The sequence below is a fragment of the Podarcis filfolensis genome, assembly GCF_964270895.1.
Source record: "Podarcis filfolensis genome assembly, chromosome: 8".
NCBI lineage: Eukaryota > Metazoa > Chordata > Lepidosauria > Squamata > Lacertidae > Podarcis > Podarcis filfolensis.
Window position 1 is genome coordinate 85,393,805 of NC_139611.1, and position 20,726 is coordinate 85,414,530.

General features: G+C 50.0%; 2 protein-coding genes across 3 annotated transcripts; both read left to right on the top strand.

Annotated features, from left to right (window-relative positions):
- The first annotated feature begins 642 nt into the window (after positions 1 to 642).
- Positions 643 to 10,919, top strand: LOC310768699 (uncharacterized protein). Its single transcript, XM_083627345.1, has 7 exons — positions 643 to 960; positions 2,526 to 2,956; positions 3,148 to 3,229; positions 5,780 to 5,862; positions 6,316 to 6,442; positions 6,733 to 8,733; positions 8,779 to 10,919. The coding sequence occupies exons 1-6, from the start codon at positions 846 to 848 to the stop codon at positions 7,599 to 7,601; spliced, it is 1,707 nt and encodes a 568-aa protein (XP_083483471.1). The 5' UTR covers positions 643 to 845; the 3' UTR covers positions 7,602 to 8,733; positions 8,779 to 10,919.
- A 4,032-nt stretch (positions 10,920 to 14,951) lies between these two features.
- On the top strand, positions 14,952 to 20,277 carry HIPK4 (homeodomain interacting protein kinase 4). 2 transcript variants are annotated; one of them, XR_014551366.1, is made up of 2 exons: positions 14,952 to 17,933; positions 18,055 to 20,277. XR_014551366.1 is itself a non-coding variant. In XM_083627322.1 (2 exons), exons 1-2 carry the CDS (start codon positions 15,096 to 15,098, stop codon positions 19,882 to 19,884), a joined length of 1,830 nt encoding a protein of 609 aa, XP_083483448.1. In that variant the 5' UTR covers positions 14,952 to 15,095; the 3' UTR covers positions 19,885 to 20,277. The 2 variants fall into 2 exon arrangements, 1 of the variants encoding a protein (XP_083483448.1); XM_083627322.1 differs by having other exon boundaries at positions 14,952 to 16,742; positions 19,702 to 20,277.
- Positions 20,278 to 20,726: the final 449 nt, after the last annotated feature.

Below are 20,726 nucleotides of genomic sequence, written 5' to 3' on the forward strand. Positions count from 1 at the left end.
AATAAGAGAGAAACGCCGAAGGAAATGGGGTTGGGAAGAGGCTGGTGCGCTTTTAAGGTCTCGGTCCTTTCAAGGTGCTGTTGGCATCAAAATGAGAGCCAGGCTGGTGGCGAGGAAAAGGCCCGCCAGTAGGATGTCCTTGCAGGACCTTTCGTGCTCCTCCTGCTCCTGTTTCCGAGGGAGGGAGCAGCTCAGAGGCCAGTCCAGAGGGTCCCCCAAATAAGGCCCCCCCTTGGTGCAGGCCATGCCCGGGCCTCGGCTTTGCAGAGGGAGAGAGGGGGGAGCTGGGGCCGCCCGGAGCGCCAAGGGTTAAAGGAGCTGAGCTGGATTCCTAGAGAGGACCGGAAATCAAGGGAGAAGGTTCTCACCCATCCCTTCCTGCAAGGAGGAGGAGGGCTGTTGTCTCAGCTCCTTCTGGGATCCGGTGAGTCTCTTTCTCTTCCGCTTAGGTTGTGTTGGGGAGATGGGGGAGTCCCCAGGGGGCAGGGCAGCCAGGAGGGGCCCCCAGGAAGAGAGAGAAGGGAGCCTGGGGGGCTCCGCTTTGCAAGGGTTCCAAGGAGCAGCGCAGAAGGCCAGCCACGAGGGCCAGGGAGACATCATTCTTAGGGACCCCCAGAGTAATCTAGCCGAACCCAACCTGGGGCTCGAACCCAAGACCCTGAGATCAAAGGGACTCATGTTCTACCAACTGAGCTCCCCTGCCTTATTCGGGTATATTTCTGCAATCCGCGTGGCTCCTCCTAAGCTTCTCAGGGAGAGAAAATGTGAGCTTGGTTTGCTCCACCTTGCAAGGGTTAAAAGGAATTGAGATGCATTCCTAGAGAGGACAGGAAGTAAAGGGGGGGATGCTATCCTCCCGAGCAAAAGCCCCTCCCACTTTCCCAGCTTCCTCCCTGCAAGAGGGGGAGGTGGCTTTCGTCTCCAATGCAGGAGCTGCCTCAGTTTCCCTTCAGGGACCTGGTGAGTTTCCTCTCTTTTCTGCCTTAGGGTGCACTGGGTAGAAGTGGGGCGGGTCCATGGGGAGCCTGCTCAGCTCCTGCAGGGGGATCCCCAAGCCAGCGATAAGAGGTTCTGTTCCCCTTCCTCTCTGCAAAACCAGGGAGGCTGCAAGTAGCAGGAGGTCTGCAACTCTCTTCTTCCTTAGCATCAAGACTACGCATGCTCCTTTGGGGAGGGGGAGTCACTGAGTCAGGAAGAAGAGGGCATGCAAAGGAACCCCGATGGGATTGAGGAAACAGTCACGTTCATTAACGCAGGTGGCAGCCAGACGGACACATTTGGAGGTAGAAATAAATAAAGTCCTTCCATGTCGCAGGTAGACCCAGGAACTCTCATCCACAGGAGGAAGGGATGGCCACCAAGGCAGGCGACTTTAGAAGAGGATGGGGCCAATTCAGGGAGGAGCAGAGGGCTAGCGATGGCTCCTGGCCCCCACACTTGGAGGGAGCCATGCTTCTGAATGCCAGCTGTTGGGGGAGAGAGTTATCCCTGGGCTCCAGGCCTGCTGGTGGGCTTCCCAAAAGGTGCCCCAGGTTGGCACCTGAGAGCAGGAGGCTGGACTGGCTTCACCCAAAAGGAAAGCAGAGCCCAACCTGGTGATAACAGAATAAAGGATGCAAGGGGGGAGCTGCATGGACCAGCTGGGGAACCTGCAAGGGAAGGAGGCTCTGGGCCAGAGGAGGGGCGGTGGGGCAATGATGAGTCGTCAGAGGGAGGAGGAGGTGTCTGAAGAGGTAACGGGGCTTAGTGAGCGAGGGGAATCTGTGGCAGAGAGCAATCTAGATCCAGAGGCAGGAGATTCGGATGAGGGAGGCCAAGAGGTAGGGATGATTCTGGCTGGTGAAGAGGAATAGGGGTCTCCCCTCCTCCTGTGACAAGCTCCCCCCCCATCATCATAATCAATTACTTGATGTTCACCCAAAATTCCCGTGGCGGATTAAAACAGTAAATCACAATATTAGGCAGAGTATAAAATTATTACAGTCACAGAAAGAAGGCAAATCCTGTATCTCTCTTTTTTTAACACTGTCCTTTGCCCCCCCCCACGTTATTTGGTCCCACCCACCTGTTCTTTGGCCAGGTGAAGTTCTGGACCTCAGAATAAAGAAAGAGGGACCCACCCCAGGAGTCTTGAGAATGTGGGAGATTGCAAGTGCTGGAACATGAGGCAAAAGCAGGAAAGAAATGTGCCCTGACATTTGGGGGTGGGAGGGACCCCCACTATTGCCTTGGGTCCCAGTTACACTTAGTACAGATGACTCACTCATCCATTCTTCCTTCCTTCCTTCTTCTTCCTTCCTTTACTTTTTAAGGAAAGCTCAGTCTGAGTTGTGGTGCAGTCCAGCCCTGGTTCCTAGCAAGATTCATCCACGATTGCCCAGGGAACATTTCTATTCACCTGACTGTGTATCAGATTTACCGGTATATTAGAAAAATATATTTTCTTTATAGAATTTGCTAAAACCACTCATTAGGACAGGCAGAACTTGGCAGAAGACGTAGGGACTTCTTTCAATTTCTTGGAGGTGTCCTGAGAACAGAGATGGATGAGCAAGACTCAGATGGGCCTGAAGCAGGAAGGCTTCGTTCCATCCAAACTCTTAGCCATGGAGGAATCTGGGGAAAGTCTGTCCAAAGGATCCTGGGTGAGGAGGGGACACTCCACTCAGAGGTGCAGAGCCAGCAACTCAGGCGGCTTTGCAACCAGGAGGCCAAAGGACCTCGAGAGGTTTGCAACCGACTCTACCACCTTTGCCGTCAGTGGCTGAAACCAGAAACCCACACGAAAGCTGAGATGCTGGACCTAGTGATCTTGGAGCAGTTCCTGGCTGTCCTTCCAGCAGAGATGGAGAGCTGGGTGAGGGAATGTGGAGCGGAGACCAGTTCCCAGGCGGTGGCACTGGCTGAAGGTTTCCTCCTGAGTCAGGCAGAGGAGAGAAAGCAGGCAGAGCAGCAGGTGAGAGAGACTTTCCTCTGGATACTCCCAAGGGGCTCCGAAGTTGAGAGTATCCCCCAATGCTCTACTAATTTTGTCATCCTTTTTTTTGGAAAGCATCCGAGGAATGATATCCGAAACCCCTAAAGTGTTTGTGTCCTTTGCCATTCCAGTTCTAATCTAATTCTTTTGGATGCTTGTTGCTCTTGCAGGGGAAGGATCAGTTTCCAGAAATGGATCTGGATTCCTCTGAGGTAGAGAGAACTCTGTTGGACTCCAGAGAGAGGCCCCTGGGTAAGGAGGAAGGAGTTATTTCTCCCCCATTTAATCACATTATGTTGTTTTTGAAACTAATTTGTGAGTTCTCTACATCTTTTTTGGAGAAGACACGTGAAGCCAAGAGCCCAGAGAAAGGGTGATATATTTTTGCACAACTAGTATGTGAAATGGTTACCAACGTCCACGTTTACATGTTGTTGTTGTTGTTGTTTAGTCGTTTAGTCGTGTCCGACTCTTCGTGACCCCATGGACCAGAGCATGCCAGGCACTCCTGTCTTCCACTGCCTCCCGCAGTTTGGTCAGACTCATGTTTGTGGGTTCGAGAACACTGTCCAACCATCTCGTCCTCTGTCGTCCCCTTCTCCTTGTGCCCTCCATCTTTCCCAACATCAGGGTCTTTTCCAGGGAGTCTTCTCTTCTCATGAGGTGGCCAAAGTCTTGGAGCCTCAGCTTCAGGATCTGTCCTTCCAGGGAGCACTCAGGGCTAATTTCCTTCAGAATGGAGCGGTTTGATCTTCTTGCAGTACATGGGACTCTCAGGAGTCTCCTCCAGCACCATAATTCAAAAGCATCAATTCTTCGGCGATCAGCCTTCTTTATGGTCCAGCTCTCACTTCCCTACATCACTACTGAGAAAACCATGGCTTTAACTATACGGACCTTTGTTAGCAAGGTGATGTCTCTGCTTTTTGAGATGCTGTCTAGGTTTGCCATCGCCTTTCTCCCAAGGAGCAGGCGTCTTTTAATTTCGTGACTGCTGTCACCATCTGCAGTGATCAAGAAAGTAAAATCTCTCACTGCCTCCATTTCTTCCCCTTCTATTTGCCAGGAGCTGATGGGCCCAGTGGCCATGATCTTCGTTTTTTTGATGTTGAGCTTCAGACCATATTTTGCGCTCTCCTCTTTCACCCTCATTAAAAGGTTCTTTAATTCCTCTTCACTTTCTGCCATCAAGGTTGTATCATCTGCATATCTGAGGTTGTTGATATTTCTTTCGGCGATCTTAATTCCGGCTTGGGATTCTTGTCTCTCCTTGCTATTCTTTGGAAATCTGCATTCAATTTCCTGTATCTTTCACTATCTCCCTGGCATTTTGCTTGCCTTTTCTCCCCTGCTATTTGTAAGGCCTCGTTGGACAGCCACTTTGCTTTCTTGCATTTCCTTTTCGTTGGGATGGTTTTAGTTGCCGCCTCCTGTATAATGTTACGAGCCTCCATCCATAGTTCTTCAGGCACTCTGTCCACCAAATCTAAATCCTTAAACCTGTTCCTCACTTCCACTGTGTATTCATAAGGGATTTGACTTAGATTGTATCTTACCGGCCCAGTGGTTTTTCCTACTTTCTTCAGTTTAAGCTTGAATTTTGCTATAAGAAGCTGATGATCTGAGCCACAGTCAGCTCCAGGTCTTGTTTTTGCTGACTGTATAGAGCTTCTCCATCTTTGGCTGCAGAGAATATAATCAATCTGATTTCGATGCTGCCCATCTGGTGATGTCCATGTGTAGAGTCGTCTCTTGTGTTGTTGGAAAAGAGTGTTTGTGATGACCAGCTTGTTCTCTTGGCAGAACTCTTTCCCTGCTTCGCCTTTGCCCTGCTTCGTTTTGAATTCCAAGGCCAAACGTGCCAGTTGTTCCTTTTATCTCTTGACTCCCTACTTTAGCATTCCAATCCCCTATAATGAGAAGAACATCCTTCTTTGGTGTCATTTCTATAAGGTGTTGTAAGTCTTCATAGAATTGCTCAATTTCAGTTTCTTCAGCACCAGTGGTTGGTGCATAAACTTGGATTACTGTGATGTTAAAAGGTCTGCCTTGGATTCGTATCGAGATCATTCTATCATTTTTGAGATTGCATCCCAGTACAGCTTTCGCCACTCTTTTGTTGATTATGAGGGCCACTCCATTTCTTTTACGGGATTCTTGCCCACAGTAGTAGATATGATGGTCATCGAACTGAATTCGCCCATTCGCATCCATTTTAGTTCACTGATGCCCAGGATGTCAATATTTATTCTTGCCATCTCATTTTTGACCACATCCAACTTACCCAGGTTCATGGTTCTTACATTCCAGGTTCCTATGCAATATTTTTCTTTACAGCATTGGACTTTCCTTTCGCTTCCAGGCATATCCGCAACTGAGCATTCTTTCGGCTTTGGCCCAGCCGCTTCATCAGCTCTGAATCTACATGTACTTGTCCTCCTCTCTTCCTCAGTAGCATGTTGGAGGCCTTCCGACCTGAGGGGCTCATCTTCCAGCATCATAACTTTCATATGCCTGTTGTCTTTGTCCATGGAGTTTTCTTGGCAGGGATACTGGAGTGGCTTGCCAGTTCCTGCTCCAGGTGGATCACGTTTGGTCAAAACTCTCCATTATGACCTGTCCATCTTGGGTGGCCCTGCACGGCATAGCTCATAGCTTCTCTGAGTTATTTAAGCCCCTTCACCACGGCAAAGCAGTGATCCATGAAGGGGCCACGTTTACATGGCTACCCTTAATTTTTTGAAGGCCTGCCTATAGCTTTCTTTCTGAGTGAAGCATGCACTTACGTTTTTTCTCTCATAGGAGACCGAACAATGCCAGCAGGACCTGTTTGTCCATCTTTTCTTGGTGGCGAAGGGGAAGCTGCCCCTGTGGAACCAGAGCAGGTAGGAGGAAGGAGCCATGTGGGGAAAGAGGATGTCATGGACAGCTTGGACACAGAGGAAAGGTGGGAGGAACTGCCTAGTAAAGAAGGGTTGAATGCTAAAATAGGCTTCTAAGCAGTTTACACACCACACCAAACAGTGGCCAGGATTCACCCCATCAGTCACACAATGGGGCTTTCCCTCTCTCATCCACCTGTCATTGCCCCCCCTGCGAACTTTGACGTTGTCTATAGGGCATCAGGAGGGTCCTCCCCACCCGGCAAGAACAGCACACAGGGAAAGAAGGAAGGGGATCCTTCCATGTGGCAAATGGGGATGTGTCCATAATGAAATGTGCAGAAGAAGAATCCCATTAAAACATAACATCAGTTAAGAGGCAGAAGACAACAGAGCAAAGTGTAACTGTTCACCTTGATGCTGTCTAAGAGGACAACCTTTTTCCTTTTCTTTTAGGGTCCAGTGTGCTTTGAAGATGTAGCTGTGCATTTCACAGACGAGGAGTGGGCGTTGCTGGATCCTGACCTGAGAGCTCTGCACAAGGAAGTCACGGAGGAGAATCGTGGGATCTTGGACTCTCTCGGTAAGGCTTCCTCTTGGATCATTCTATTTGCTTTGAGATTCAAGACATATCTCTATGGGAGGAACCTCTGATTTTTCGATGGGGCTCAACAGCACCACCGACAGCCCCTGGGATTCTAGCACTCCCACAGAAAACCTTGGATGGAAGACTATTATCATTATCATCATTATCATCATCTGTCAGATTTTTTGTTTCCGTTCTTGCTTCTTTCTGTCCTGGGTTGACTAAAGAGACGAGTGACATTAGAAATGGCACAAATCCCATGAGGCTCCAATCCGTTTCTCTCTCAGTTGCAGGTCGTGATGAATTGGAGCTGACGAACAAGGGAGGCCACAACAAAATCCACAGAGTGGGGAAGTCATATCCATATTCAGAGTGCAGAGGGAGCTTCAGTCAGAGCTCCCATTCCACTTCAAATCAAAGAAATCCCCTTGAGAAGAAACCCTATCAGTGCTTGGAATGTGGAAAGAGCTTCAGTCACAGAAACAAGTTCACTATCCATCAGAGAATTCATACAGGGGAGAAACCCTATCAGTGCCAAGAGTGTGGAAAGAGCTTCAGTCAATCGGGCGCTTTAACTTCCCATTACAGAATTCATACAGGGGAGAAACCTTATCATTGCTTGGAATGTGGAAAAAGCTTCGTTCAACAAGGCCAGCTTACTGTACATCAAAGAATTCATACAGGGGAGAAACCTTATCAGTGCTTGGAATGTAGAAAGAGGTTCAGAATATCAAGCCAGCTCACAGTCCATCAGAGAAGTCATACAGGGGAGAAACTTTATCAGTGCTTGGAATGTGGAAAGAGCTTCAGTCAGAGCAGCCGGCTCATTGTCCATCACAGAATTCATTCCGGGGGGAAACCATATCAGTGCTTGCAATGTGGAAAGAGGTTTACTTGGAGAATAAGTTTCACTTCCCATCAAAGAATTCTTACTGGAAATAAAACCTATCACTGCTTGGAATGTGGAAAAAGCTTCAGTCACCAAGGCCATCTTAGTATACATCAAAAAATTCATAAAGGGGAGAAACCTTATCAGTGCTTGGAATGTGGAAAAAGCTTCAGTAAACAAGGCCAGCTACTGTACATCAAAGAATTCATACAGGGGAGAAACCAAATCAGTGCTTGGAATGTGGAGAGAGCTTCACTTGGAAAATAGATTTCATTTCCCATCAAAGAATTCATACTGGAGATAAACACTACCACTGCTTGGAATGTGGAAAAAGCTTCAGTCACCGAGGCCAGCTTGTTGTTGTTTAGTCGTGTCTGACTCTTCGTGACCCCATGGACCAGAGCACGCCAAGCACGCCTGTCTTCCACTGCCTCCCGCAATTTGGTCAAACTCTGGTAGCTTCGAGAACACTGTCCAACCATCTTGTCCTCTGTCGTCCCCTTCTCCCTCCCCTTGTGCCCTCCATCTTTCCCAACATCAGGGTCTTTTCCAGGGAGTCTTCTCTTCTCATGAGGTGGCCAGATATTGGAGCCTCAGCTTCAGGATCTGTCCTTCCAGTGAGTGCTCAGGGCTGATTTCCTTCAGAATGGAGAGGTTTGATCTTCTTGCAGTCCATGGGACTCTCAAGAGTCTCCTCCAGCACTACAATTCAAAAGCATCAATTCTTCAGCGATCAGCCTTCTTTACGGTCCAGCTCTCACTTCCTTACATCACTACTGGGAAAACCATAGGTTTAACTATACAGACTTTTATTGGCAAGGTGATGTCTCTGCTTTTTAAGATGCTGTCTAGGTTTGTCATTGCTTTTCTCCCAAGAAGCAGGCATCTTTTAATTTCGTGACTGCTGTCACCATCTGCAGTGATCATGGAGCCCAAGAAAGTAAAGTCTCTCACTGCCTCCATTTCTTCCCCTTCTACAGTATTTGCCAGGAGGTGATGGGACCAGTGGCCATGATCATAGTTTTTTTGATGTTGAGCCTCAGACCATATTTTGCGCTCTCCTCTTTCACCCTCATTAAAAGGTTCTTTAACTCCTCCTCACTTTCTGCCATCAAGGTTGTGTCATCTGCATATCTGAGTTTGTTGATATTTCTTCCGGTAATCTTAATTCCGGCTTGGGATTCATCCAGCCCAGCCTTTCGCGTGATGAATTCTGCATATAAATTAAATAAGCAGGGAGACAAATACAGCCTTGTCGTACTCCTTTCCCAATTTTGAACCAATCAGTTGTTCCATATCCAGTTCTAACTGTAGCTTCTTGTCCCACATAGAGATTTCTCAGGAGACAGATGAGGTGATCAGGCACTCCCATTTCTTTAAGAACTTGCCATAGTTTGCTGTGATGGTGATGGTATTCCAGCTGAACTATTTAAAATTTTAAAAGGTGATGTTGTCAACACAAAGGCTTTTGCATAGTCAGTGAAGCAGAAGTAGATGTCTTTCTGGAACTCTCTAGCTTTCTCCATAATCCAGCACATGTTTGCAATTTGGTCTCTGGTTCCTCTGCCCCTTCGAAATCCAGCTTACACTTCTGGGAGTTCTCGGTCCACATACTGCTTAAGCCTGCCTTGTAGAATTTTAAGCATAACCTTGCTAGCGTGTGAAATGAGTGCAATTGTGCGGTAGTTGGAACATTATTTGACATTGCCCTTCTTTGGGATTGGGATGTAGACTGATCTTCTCCAATCCTCTGGCCACTGCTGAGTTTTCCAAATTTGCTGGCATATTGAGTGTAGCACCTTAACAACATCACTTTTTAAAATTTTAAATAGTTTAGCTGGAATACCATCACTTCCACTGGCCTTTTTATTTGCAGTGCTTTCTAAGGCCCATTTGACTTCACTCTCCAGGATGTCTGGCTCGTTCTATCATTTTTGAGATTGCATCCCAGTAGAGCTTTCGCCACTCTTTTGTTGACTATGAGGGCAACTCCATTTCTTTTACGGGATTCTTGCCCACAGTAGTAGATATGATGGTCATCCAAACTGAATTCGCCCAATCCCATCCATTTTAGTTCACTGATGCCCAGGATGTCAATATTTATTCTTGCCATCTCATTTTTGACCACATCCAACTTACCAAGGTTCATGGTTCTTACATTCCAGGTTCCTATGCAATATTTTTCTTTACAGCATTGGACTTTCCTTTTGCTTCCAGGCATATCCGCAACTGAGCGACCTTTTGGCTTTGGCCCAGCCGCTTCATCAGCTCTGAATCTACTTGTACTTGTCCTTCGCTCTTCCTCAGTAGCATGCTGGACGCCTTCTGACTTGAGGGGCTCATCTTCCAGCATCATAACTTTTATATGCCTGTTGTCTTTGTCCATGGAGTTTTTTCTTGGCAGGGATACTGGAGTGGCTTGCCAGTTCCTGCTCCAGGTGGATCACATTTGGTCAAAACTCTCCACTATGACTTGCCCATCTTGGGTGTCCCTGCACGGCATAGCTCATAGCTTCTCTGAGTTATTCAAGCCCCTTTGCCACGGCAAGGCAGTGATCCATGAAGGGGAAGGCCAGCTTACTGTACATCGAAGAATTCATACAGGGGGAAAACCCTATCAGTACTTGGAATGTGGAAAGAGATTCAGAATAAAAAGCCATCTTACTGTCTATCAGAGAAGTCATACAGAGGAGAAACCCTATCAGTACTTGGAATGTGCCAAGAGCTTTATTCGAAAAGGCCACCTCTTGGCCCATCAAACAATTCATACAGGAGAGACACCCCATCAGTGCTTGGAATGTGGCAAGGGCTTCAGAAGAAAGGGCAGTTTAACTTCCCATCAGAGAATTCATACAGGGGAAAAGCCTTATCAGAGCTTGGAATGTGGAAGGGGCTTCATTGACAGACGCCATTCACTGTCCATCAGAGAATTCATACAGGGGAGAAACCCTATCAGTGCTCGGAATGTGGAAAGAGATTCATTGAGAAGGCCAAACTCATGATCCATCAAAGAATTCACAGCGAGGTGAAACTATTTCAGTGCCAAGAATGTGGAAAGAGCTTCAGTCACAGGGCCCGCCTTGCTTCACATCAAAGAACTCACTTTGGGGGCAAATTATAGTAGTGGCTGTATACAGATTTATTTTTAGGATACTTTAGTTTGTATGAGGTGAGGATTGTAGCTGGGTTCTTTGCCACATATGGTGCCCCATAGCTATTTTAACTACGTATCCAGAACTGTGACTTGCAAGTTCTTGGCCAAGGTGTTTAATACCTTCTTCACAGTTTCCTTTCTCTTGGCAGATCAGGATGAGCAGGTGAGAGCAAAAGTTGCACGGTTTTTAGCTGGGACAATTAGAATAAGCTCCACTATTTGACTATTGACTCAAAACCCTACAATGTATTCTATATAACGGACTTTTAATTTTTATTCTTTGTATATTGTATTGTTGTTTTATTGGTATGGAACCTTCACCCAGTCAGTATTATATTTAAACCACAATGGCAGCAAAATGCTCTTTCAGGCATGCTTGTGTATTTCAAACAGTTGCCCTTGTTGTAACTAAAGTCTTTCTCCAAATTGAATCCTTCTCAGTGGCTGGTTAAATTAGCAAGTTATTTTATCTCCTCTAGTTCAGAGCCTGCCTGTTAGTTAAGTCCAATTTTTTATCTTAAAAGACAGAGGAGTCCTACACTCCTGGCGCTGGCTTTGGAGAGTTGCTGTGATGAGCGATGCATTGTACCCAGCATCCCCCTGCCCCCCCCCCACATTCCTTCAGAACAGGCAGCAGATATCGGACAATCTGCAGGTGGGCTGCTCCCCCCCCCCCAGCCCTGGGGGGGCAGTTGGGAGGATAATTACTCCCATATTATCCTCGTTATCCACACGAAAGGGCTCCGCTCTTATGGATACAGCTATGCCCACCATGGCAGCCAAACAGGAAGTTCATCATGTCTCCTCTCAGTCTTCTCTTCAGGCTAAACATACCCAGCTTGTTTTCCAGACCTTTTAATTTTTGTGGCTGAACTGTCTTCATAGAATATGGTCTCTTACAATGCTTCATTTTTGAACGGCTAAAGATTGGATTGAAGCTCTGCTAGAGCGGCTGTGTGTGTGCTTGCCTTGCATCCTTTGAAACAGGAAATGGCTGTTTTTCTTTGCTCGCTATCCAACACACGTGGTTCTGTAGAGGATTACATGTACTTAATATGACTCTCTCTTCTAATAATTAAATGGCCATCAAAATAAACCTGGAAGGTCCAGCCCACAATAAAAGACCACATGACACACCCGACTTTCCCTTCTCCTTCCCACAACCACTTTCCCACAGGTTGGCCTCTAGGGTTCCCTCGCATCCAGATGGTTCCCTCATTCCACAACACTAAACAGGTTCACACAGAAAGTAGGAAAACTGGCCCTTAAAAAGCTCAACAACTTTAGGGGTGTCCTGGTTTTTACATGGGAAATACAAGATAAACTAGGGGACTCCTGGGCCCCTGAGTTCGAGGAGCCAGAAAGGGAGAATCCAGCCTTGTCTTCCCCCTATTTCTGCAGGTAGACCCCTTCCGCTTGCGTTGACTCTTGGGGTGACGAAGCAAGATGGCCCAGGGGTCAAACTCCCCTGAGGGAACCCTCCACCTCTGAGGAGAAAAAAGCCCTCCTTATTATCCTCCTTCTTAGGCCTCAGACACAGAGAGGGGCTTTCTCTCCTTGCCCCCTTTGCCTGTTCTGGCCGCTTGCCTGGGATCTCCCAATGGAGAGGCCTCCGTTGGGCCACCATGACAAGGAGAGAGGCTGCCCTGCAGAGGCAAAGCCATCATGGCAGGAAGGCAGCTAAGGACGCCCCATGAGCGCTGGCACCTGAAGGTGCCTCCCTCCTTCAGCTGGGAGGAGAGAGCATGAGAGCCACAAGGCCCACAAGGGAGCCATGGTGTCTCTGGGAGCGGCTAGGGCCTCCGGAAGAAACAAAATGGCGTTCCCGCCTTTTTCGGAAAAGGGCGGGGAACGCCATCTGGCCCTCCCGCCTCCATGGGCTCCTCCTGGGCCTGCCTGGCCATGTGGGGCGTGGAATCCAGCTGCCCCCAAACTCTTCCCTACCCCAGACAATGGAGGGGGTGAATGAGAAGCTGGGAGGGGGAGCAGCCAAGAGGGAAACTCGGGGGGCAAACTCCCTCAGGAAACAGGCCGAAGGAGAGGACAAGGCCAAGGGAAAATCCTCACAGAACCAGCAACCGTTTCTCTCAGAGATACGAAGACCCTGCCTGTCTCCAGAAGGGGAGTCATCCCCATCTAGTAAAAGACACTATGAATTGAAAGTGGAGGCGCTATATGTACTTTTCTTTTGGGGTGAGCTGGCCTGACCAAAAACCCCTCACAGCTATGGGCAAAGGCTGGCTGGGGGCCTTCCCAGCCTGACCCACTGGAGCGGCAGAAGAGGTTGGGTGGAAGCCAAGGGCAGGCTCCCTCAGAAAATGGTGGCCTCTCCTTCCTCAGAGGTCTGTTTGTTTGTTTGTTTGTTTGTATTTTAAGAAATATTTTCATTTGTCCAAAGATATACAAAAGTTCACACCGAATACGAAGTATCTTTTAATGATTCAGCAGAATAAAAGTGCTTTAACAATCTAATCTTTTTAAAAAAGGAACAGTAGCAAAAAGAAGAAAGGGGGAAAGAAACAAAAGAGAGAGGAAAATGGAAGAGGAAAAAAAATTAAAAGGCTTCTGGTTCTCTGCCCTGCAGCTAAATACAGTATCCACTCATTAACCTCCAACTATTTTATTATCTACAAGCCAGTGATTTTTTCAATCTTCAAATCCAGATGTCACAAGTTCATGCAAAAAATCCATAAGGAGATTCCAAACCTTAGTAAATGTCAATAATGATTTTTCTCTAATTAAACACATTAGCTTTGCCATCTCAGCTAAGTCCAATAATTTTCTCAACCATCTTGCCATGTTTGTGCATATAACAACCTTGCTGCTGTAATCATATGTTGGAATAATCTACAGTCCTTTTCCAGTTGTGCTTCCTTGGAGGTTTTTAAGTAGAGGTTGGATGGCCATCTGTCAGGGGTGTGATTCTTGCATTGCAGGGGGTTGGACTAGATGATCTTTGAAGTGCCTTCCAACTCTGCTGTTCTAGGAGACTATGAAAGCACAGAGCAGGGCTTAGCACTGCTGCAGGGAAAAAGGCTTGGGCCACGCAAAGCTCACCTGTTACTGGAATTTTAAGGTGTCATAAATAATACGAATGTTCCTAAGTGCACAAGGTAAACATACATGTGCATAAACCACATGTCTGAAATGGTACATGAGAGCAAGACCAGATCCATCTTTAGCCCCCAGTTATAAGACCCCCTCTAAAGCAGGTAGAAGGAAGCTCTTGACAAAACCTTTCCCAATAGGCAGAGTTCTTTTCACTTGCTAATCCCTCAAATCCACTAATTGACAAACTTCTCACCAACCCCAAAATTTAGTTCCAATTAGTTCCTGCCTCCACTCATTCTTCTCTGGCAAATAATGAACCTAAGGGATACTGGGTCCCTTGATGGGGAGTTGGGCTGTACAAGCCAAGCCCAAAATTTTGTCTTCTATCAGACTCAAGGAAGAAGCCACCCTCTTTAGCAGAGGCCTACCTTGCACCTGGGGAAAGGAGTTGGGATACTCAGGGGTAGGAGCGGGGGAGGCTTTGGCCTGCAATACTCACTCTTCTCCCCTGCAACAAAAGTGGAGGGTGGAAGTTAACTTGGGGCTCAGCCACACTTCCTCTTGGCCACTGTTTCCCCTGGGGGAAGCTGCTCTCTGTCAGAGCAAATGACAATTTGGGTTCCCCCCGGATAGTCATTTGTGCCGAATTATCACTAAAGAGCAGTTTTTCTCTAGGAAAGGCGTAGGGGTGGGGGCAAAGGAGAAGCAAGGCACAGCACAAGCGGAAGCTTGGAGGAGCCTTCAGCCCCACAGCCTACTATGAGATGCTCATCAATAGATAGGAAGCTGTCTTATAATGAGATCATTCATCCACATAGCTCAATATTGTCTAAACGGACTGGCAGCCATAGTTCTCCAGGGTTTCTGGCAGGAACCTCTCCCAGTCCCACCTGGTGACACCATTGGGGATTGAACCTGAGACCACTGCATGCCAAGAAGACGCTCTACCTATGACCGTTCCCCTTTAATGGCAGGTGCCAGTTTGGAAAGACCCCACATATAAATTGTAGGGATGGCTAAGTCGGGGCTAGAGATCCTTTGCTTTTCAGTCACACAACACATGCTCTGAAGGCAGTGTGGGTATGGAGATAAAGGAAGAACTCCCACCCCCTTACAGACATTCACCTGAAGAACCAAACTCTTGGCAAGTCGTCGTCTTCATCCCCATCCATGGACACTGGAGCCTCCTAAAGTGAGGGCTGTCTCTTAAAAGGCATCCATTCAAGACTCAACATGTGGGGCCCTGCAGTACAGAATGGTCATATCTCAGGGGTCCTTTGCTAGTGCCTCCTGCTCCCTGGTTTCACATTGGCAGGAAAGCATTTGCTAGCACAGAAAATAGTGCTGTTGGGGACCCCCTCCATGGAGTCACCTCCCTCCTCCCACCTCCATAACAGAACCTTCTCAACTTGGCAACTTTGGAACTGAGTGACTGTTGCATCATCTCTCGTTCCGGAGTCAGGCCGGGGTTCTCTTGGCTCCAGGGCGCGGCTGAACCTCTCTTTGCAAGAAGCCACGTTGCACCCGTGTTCCTGAGCTTGGGCGAGCCCAGAACGATGGTCACAATCGAGTCGGAATCGGACTTCTACGACGTGTTTGAGATCCTGGGGAAGGGCACCTTCGGGGAAGTGGTGAAGAGCTGGAAGCGCAGCACAGGCGAGATGGTGGCCATCAAGATCCTGAAGAACGACTCCTACCGGAGCAGGATCATCAAGAACGAGCTGAAGCTTCTGCAGACCATGTCCGAGGTGGACTCGGAGGAGTCCCACATCGTCCAGTTCCACGAGTTCTTCCACGACGAGCTCAAGTTCTACCTGGTCTTCGAGCTGCTGGAGCAAAACCTCTTTGACTTCCAGAAGGAGCACAACTTTTCCCCGCTGCCCGTCCGGCACATCCGGACAGTGACCATACAGGTGTTGAGGGCCCTGGCCAAGCTGAAGGAGCTCTCCATCATTCACGCAGACCTGAAGCCCGAAAACATCATGCTGGTGGACCAAGTCAGGTACCCTTTCCGAGTCAAGGTGATCGACTTTGGCTCAGCCAGCATCTTCAACGAGGTGCGCTATGTCAAAGAGCCCTACATCCAGTCCCGCTTCTACCGGGCGCCCGAGATCCTGCTGGGCCTGCCCTTCTGCGAGAAGGTGGATGTCTGGTCCTTGGGCTGTGTGATGGCTGAGCTGCACCTGGGCTGGCCCCTCTACCCTGGCAACAACGAGTACGACCAGATCCGGTACATCTGCGAGACGCAGGGGATGCCTAGGCCCGCCCTGCTCAACGCGGCCAGGAAGGCTCACCTTTTCTTCAAGAGAAGCCAGCACCCCGAGGTGGTCAACTCCTGGCAGCTGAAGACCCCGGCGGAGTACCTGGCCGACACCAAGGTGAAGTCAGTGGAGAGAAGGAAGTATGTGCTCAAGTCCCTGGACCAGATGGAGACGGTCAACGTCCACAGGATGATCTACCCGGACACGGAGGCCCTGGCCGAGTACTTTGACCTGCGCAGCATGGTGGAGCTCATTAAGCGCATGCTGACCTGGGACTCACACGAGCGCATCACGCCTAGCGCTGCCCTGAAGCACCCGTACGTCTCCACCCAGCCGCTGAAGCAGAACTATGACCTTACCCAGTACTACCAGTTCTGCCTGCGCAGCCTCCACGAGTCTCTGCCCAGCCACAGCAAGACCGAGGAGGAGGCGCAGCTCTACAGCGCCATGGAAGAAGAGCGTTTCTACTCGGTGCGCGACAGTTTCCAGGAGGAGAACAGTGCCCATGGCATCCAGAGGACCACCAGCCAGATGGATGACCTCAGCATCGCCGAGGCTGGCCAGGAGGCACCCCTGAAGGTGTGGGGAGAAGGGCCCAGCGGGGGGCTGTATGAGCCGACCCACCCCGGGCCCCCGGAGGCGGCATCCGGCCGGCGCAAGCCTGTCCTGCAGAGCCTACGCTTGCGCCAGGAGCAACCGCAGCAAGAGCCCATCCCGGCCTACTACCGGAACCGCCGCGGCAGCCCCCGGCACCGCAAGGCGTCCCACCATGCCAAGCCAGACCCCACCTTCGAGAACCTGATCCTGCTGGGGCAGTACTCCCCCGAGGAGCCCCCCACGTGGGAGAAGGAAAGCAACGCCAGCACAGCCTCCCTGCCAGAGTCCAACGCCAGGGAAGACCCCGGCTACCCCAGGGGCTTGATGCTTTCGCCCACCGCTCAGGTAACGAGGGCTGGGGAGAAGGGGCCACAGCAGGGGAGGGGGACTGACTTGCGGGGGTCTTGGAGGAGCCATGAGCCCAAGAGTTGAGGCAATGGATGGGTCTCGGCTGAAGATGGGTCTTGGGGAAGAGTCATGGGTCAGAGCAGGGCATCTGCATTGCAGGTTCAATCGCCGAAAGCATCTCTGGGTAGGGCTGGGAGAATCAAAGAATTGTAGAGTTGGAAGAGACCCTGAGGGTCGTCTAGTCCAGCCTGCTGCAATGCAAGAATCTCACCCATGACAGATGGCCACCCAACCTCTGGTTAAAAGCCCTCAAGGGAGGAGAGTCCACCACCTCTCATGGGAGTCCGTTCCACTGTTGAGAGCCAACCCCAGAGGGCTATTGCTAGTGGTCTGTGTGGACAATACTGATTAAGATGGGCCAAAATGGCCTGACTCGGTATACAGCTGTGTTTGTCTTCCTGTGTACCAAAGTAAGAGTCCAAGGCGTGGCCTCAAGTGTTGGAACTGGGCCACCACCAAGCCTCTGGAGCAACTTCTGCAGTGGGCTGAGCCAGGAGAGGGTGCACCTGTGAAGGAGGAATGAAGGGTCTCCAAGGATCCAGAAGGTGCTGGAAGGTCCCTTGGAAACTCTGGCAATACTTTAGTTGCCAGGGTTAGGCTCCCTTTCCTTCCACCCAGATAGAAAAATCAGGCTGCCCACCTGCTCTCAGACCAATGGTGACCCCTTTTGCCCCCTGTATTGCTTTGTTGCTTTCCACACGTGCCCCCTTGGTTGCACGAACTTGTCCCTAGTGCTCCCTGCCCCACCTGATTAGAAGCATTATTCAGACTAGCGCTTGGTATGACCCCCATACAAATTATGAACATTCACAATTTATCCAAAAGCCACTTACAACTATTTAGCTGAATTAATTTAGCAAAACTGATTATCTTGGTTCAGAGATGCCTGGTTTTCAAAATCTGACAGTCTTTTGGCAAGAGTCTTGGGTACCACATTCAGCAAATTCCTAACACGATGGATGGATGATATCAGTGTCTGGTTTAAAGACTTTTAGCAGGAGCCATAAATCACCACCTCCAGCACCTCTCTGCCACCCACTTGCCTCTTAGCACCCCCACTAGTAAATTCTACTGTCTCCCCAGAGGGTGGGACCACTCCCTTCCTCTGGGAACTGTTGGTCTAGATCAGTGTTTCTCAACCTTGGGTCCCCAGATGTTGTTGCACTACAACTCCCATCATCCCTGAGCTCTGGCCTTGCTAGCTAGGGATGATGGGAGTTGTAGTTCAACAACATCTGGGGACCCACAGGTTGAGAAAGGCTGGTCTAGATCTTTCCTGCCTTCCAGACAAGCTTGAAGCAGGAGGAACCTAACATTAAAAGGCCAGGGTGAAGGAAGAGCACCATCAAAGTCAGGGTGGTTTGAAGGTGCAGTGGTCCCCCTCCCTCAGGGTCTACTGCCTTACAGGGAATCCTTTCACAGCATGTGAAGAGCAAGGTAAGGGGGCAGGAGCTTTTCAGAGCTTGGTTGTCAAGAGTTGCTCCCCATAGAAAGAACTTGCCAGCCGCCTGCAGGCCTCTGACCTCCCCCTCCCCCTCCCACCCCAAACGCAATGGGGCAAGGGGTATTCCCAGCCTGCCTCCCCTTTCTGCCTGGCACATGGTGATTGCAGCACAGGTAAGCTCCTTGCCAACCTGCCAGGACCACGGCTTCACTCGCCTAGCTGCAGTTTTGGCTTGGGGGCCAGTGCTACCTGACAGCAGCTGCTCGGAAGCCTGGAAGTGAGGGTTAGGTGGTGCTGTGGTTAGAGTGTTGGGCTAGGACTTGGGAGAAACCAGGGCTCAAATCCCGCCCCCCACAACTCAGCCATGATGCTGATCTGGGGCCAGGCGCTGTCTCTCTCAGCCTTGCAGAGTTGTTGTGGAGATTAAATGGAGGGGAGAACGATGAACATCACACTGAGCTCCCTGGAGGAAAGATGGGCTATTAAAATGAGTGAACGAGGCTTGGAGGTAAACGGCTGAGAAAATTATGTGAAGATGGAAATAAATGGGGGTGCGGTGGGGAGTGAAGCCTGACACCAGGCAGGGAAAAAGCAGAATTTCTCCATCTCTCGATGGTGAAAAGGACACAGCTGTCCTAGTATCACAAAATCCAGGTGAGATTCAGGTCACAGTGCCAGGTGTGGGGTGAAACCATCTCTCCTACTCCAGTGAACCAGTGGGTCTTGTGGGGAGAGAATTTTGTGCCAGCTTTGTGCTGCAGCAGAGAAAGAGGCAAAGCCCATCCTCTGGGAAGAGACGCAGAGTGAAACAAGTATCTCGCTGCTGTGAGCTGCGCATGGGCATAGGCACATTAGGAAATGGGTTGTAGTTCCGACGGCCCCACTTCCCAGTGGGCATAGCAGAGCTGGGGGAAAGGGCCAACTGCCTTACTCCCCACCTCCAAAATAGGGACAGATAAACCAACAGGTGTGATAAGGTGGGGGAGTCTGTAATAGGGGATAATACGAGAAAAGGTTAGGGAGGAGTGAGAGAATATTATTATTATAGAAAGGTCGCAGTGCTTGGGACTTAAATTTAGAGAAAACGTAAGTGATAGAAGCTTCTAAAACTATTCATGCTATGGGGAAAATTCATAATGCTCGATAGAGCTCCTGGGCAGATAGCCACTGGTCAGGGATTCTGTAGCTGTGATTCCAGCATTGCAGCGGGTTGGACTAGATGACCCCTGGAGGACCCCTTCTATATAGCTATTATCTCCAATCACCTAGAGCTACTGCTTCACAAGTGCCCTGAAACATATCCCCCTCCCTGCTGACCACCAGGGCTGCTTGCACCATGAATGCAGAACAAAACACAGAACCGCAGAGCTGGAAGGGACTCCCGTAGCCACCTAGCCTGCAGGGAACCGGGGGCTGGCATTGGTAACGCGGTGCTGTCTTTCTCTTTGGCAGAGAGCGCAGCCAGAGGTGTACGAGCCAGCCGCCCAGCTGCCTGGGCCCACCAGCTGGCTGCCGAAGGAGAACTGGCTGGCAGAGCATGGCATGGAGAGGGGGCCCCTCAAGGCAGTGCTGCACGCTTCCCGGAACCGCCACCAGCTGCAGCCGTACCTGCAACACATCGCCAGCCACCACTGACCCCGCGGGCCCTCCCCACCCCCCCACCCCGGAAGAGGGCAGACGCAGCAGAGAGATGGCCCCAGCCGGGGGCCCTCCAAACAGATTCCTTTGTAGCCACTAAATATATAGACTGTTCCTCGCTGCCCAAAGCTACTTGCTTTAATAAAAGCCACCTTACTCTTACCGAACTATGCGGAGCCCTGATGGCAGTGCGACAAGGTGCACCAGGCTGGATGGGGCGGAGGGGGGGGGGAGTCCCCTCTATTCCAGAGCAAAAAGGCCTGCCAGTCTGTCTGTCTTGGCAAACTGCAGCCTGCCCCCCCCCCCACCGCCTCTATCCTCCCAGCAGCGCCAGATGCACACAAACACACTTGACCACAGCAATAATAAACTCTTTATCCAATTGCAGAAGGCGTTGGCGGCACGTTTGTCTAGGGACCGGTCCATGCCCCACCCAGACCAATGCATGGCTCCCCACCCTGGGCGATGGAAGGGTCTGTCCTACGGGGCAGCTTCCGCTTTTTAGGCCAGCCACTTGTTTGTGGGCCCCATCGGCCCATCTGCTAGCTGGGTGCTCATTCCCCCACACGCATCCCATGGTGGTTCAGACCGGCACAGCTCCTTGTGGGGCTGCCTATGGGGTTTGTGATCAAAGGGGGCGCCCAACAGAGGCTTCTCACACCCGCTGCATTGCCCCACTTGCAACACAACAGTGTTGTAAACAAATATCTGCCCTTTTTCCCCTTATGGGGTATCCAAGAGCCCATATAGAGTCCTTACGTAGGTTCCCTATTGGTAGGAGAAAATAACAGAGGCCAACCAGAGAATATTGAGAAGCAAAGCCTGATCTTTATTGATCT

Coding starts and splice junctions, on each gene's coding strand:
- LOC310768699 (XM_083627345.1), top strand. CDS start 846: ATGCTATCCTCCCGAGCAAAAGCCCCTCCCACTTTCCCAGCTTCCTCC. Junction 2,957..3,147: donor GAAAGCAGGCAGAGCAGCAG/GTGAGAGAGACT, acceptor TTGCTCTTGCAG/GGGAAGGATCAGTTTCCAGA. Junction 6,443..6,732: donor TGGGATCTTGGACTCTCTCG/GTAAGGCTTCCT, acceptor TTTCTCTCTCAG/TTGCAGGTCGTGATGAATTG.
- HIPK4 (XM_083627322.1), top strand. CDS start 15,096: ATGGTCACAATCGAGTCGGAATCGGACTTCTACGACGTGTTTGAGATC. Junction 16,743..19,701: donor TGCTTTCGCCCACCGCTCAG/GTAACGAGGGCT, acceptor TCTCTTTGGCAG/AGAGCGCAGCCAGAGGTGTA.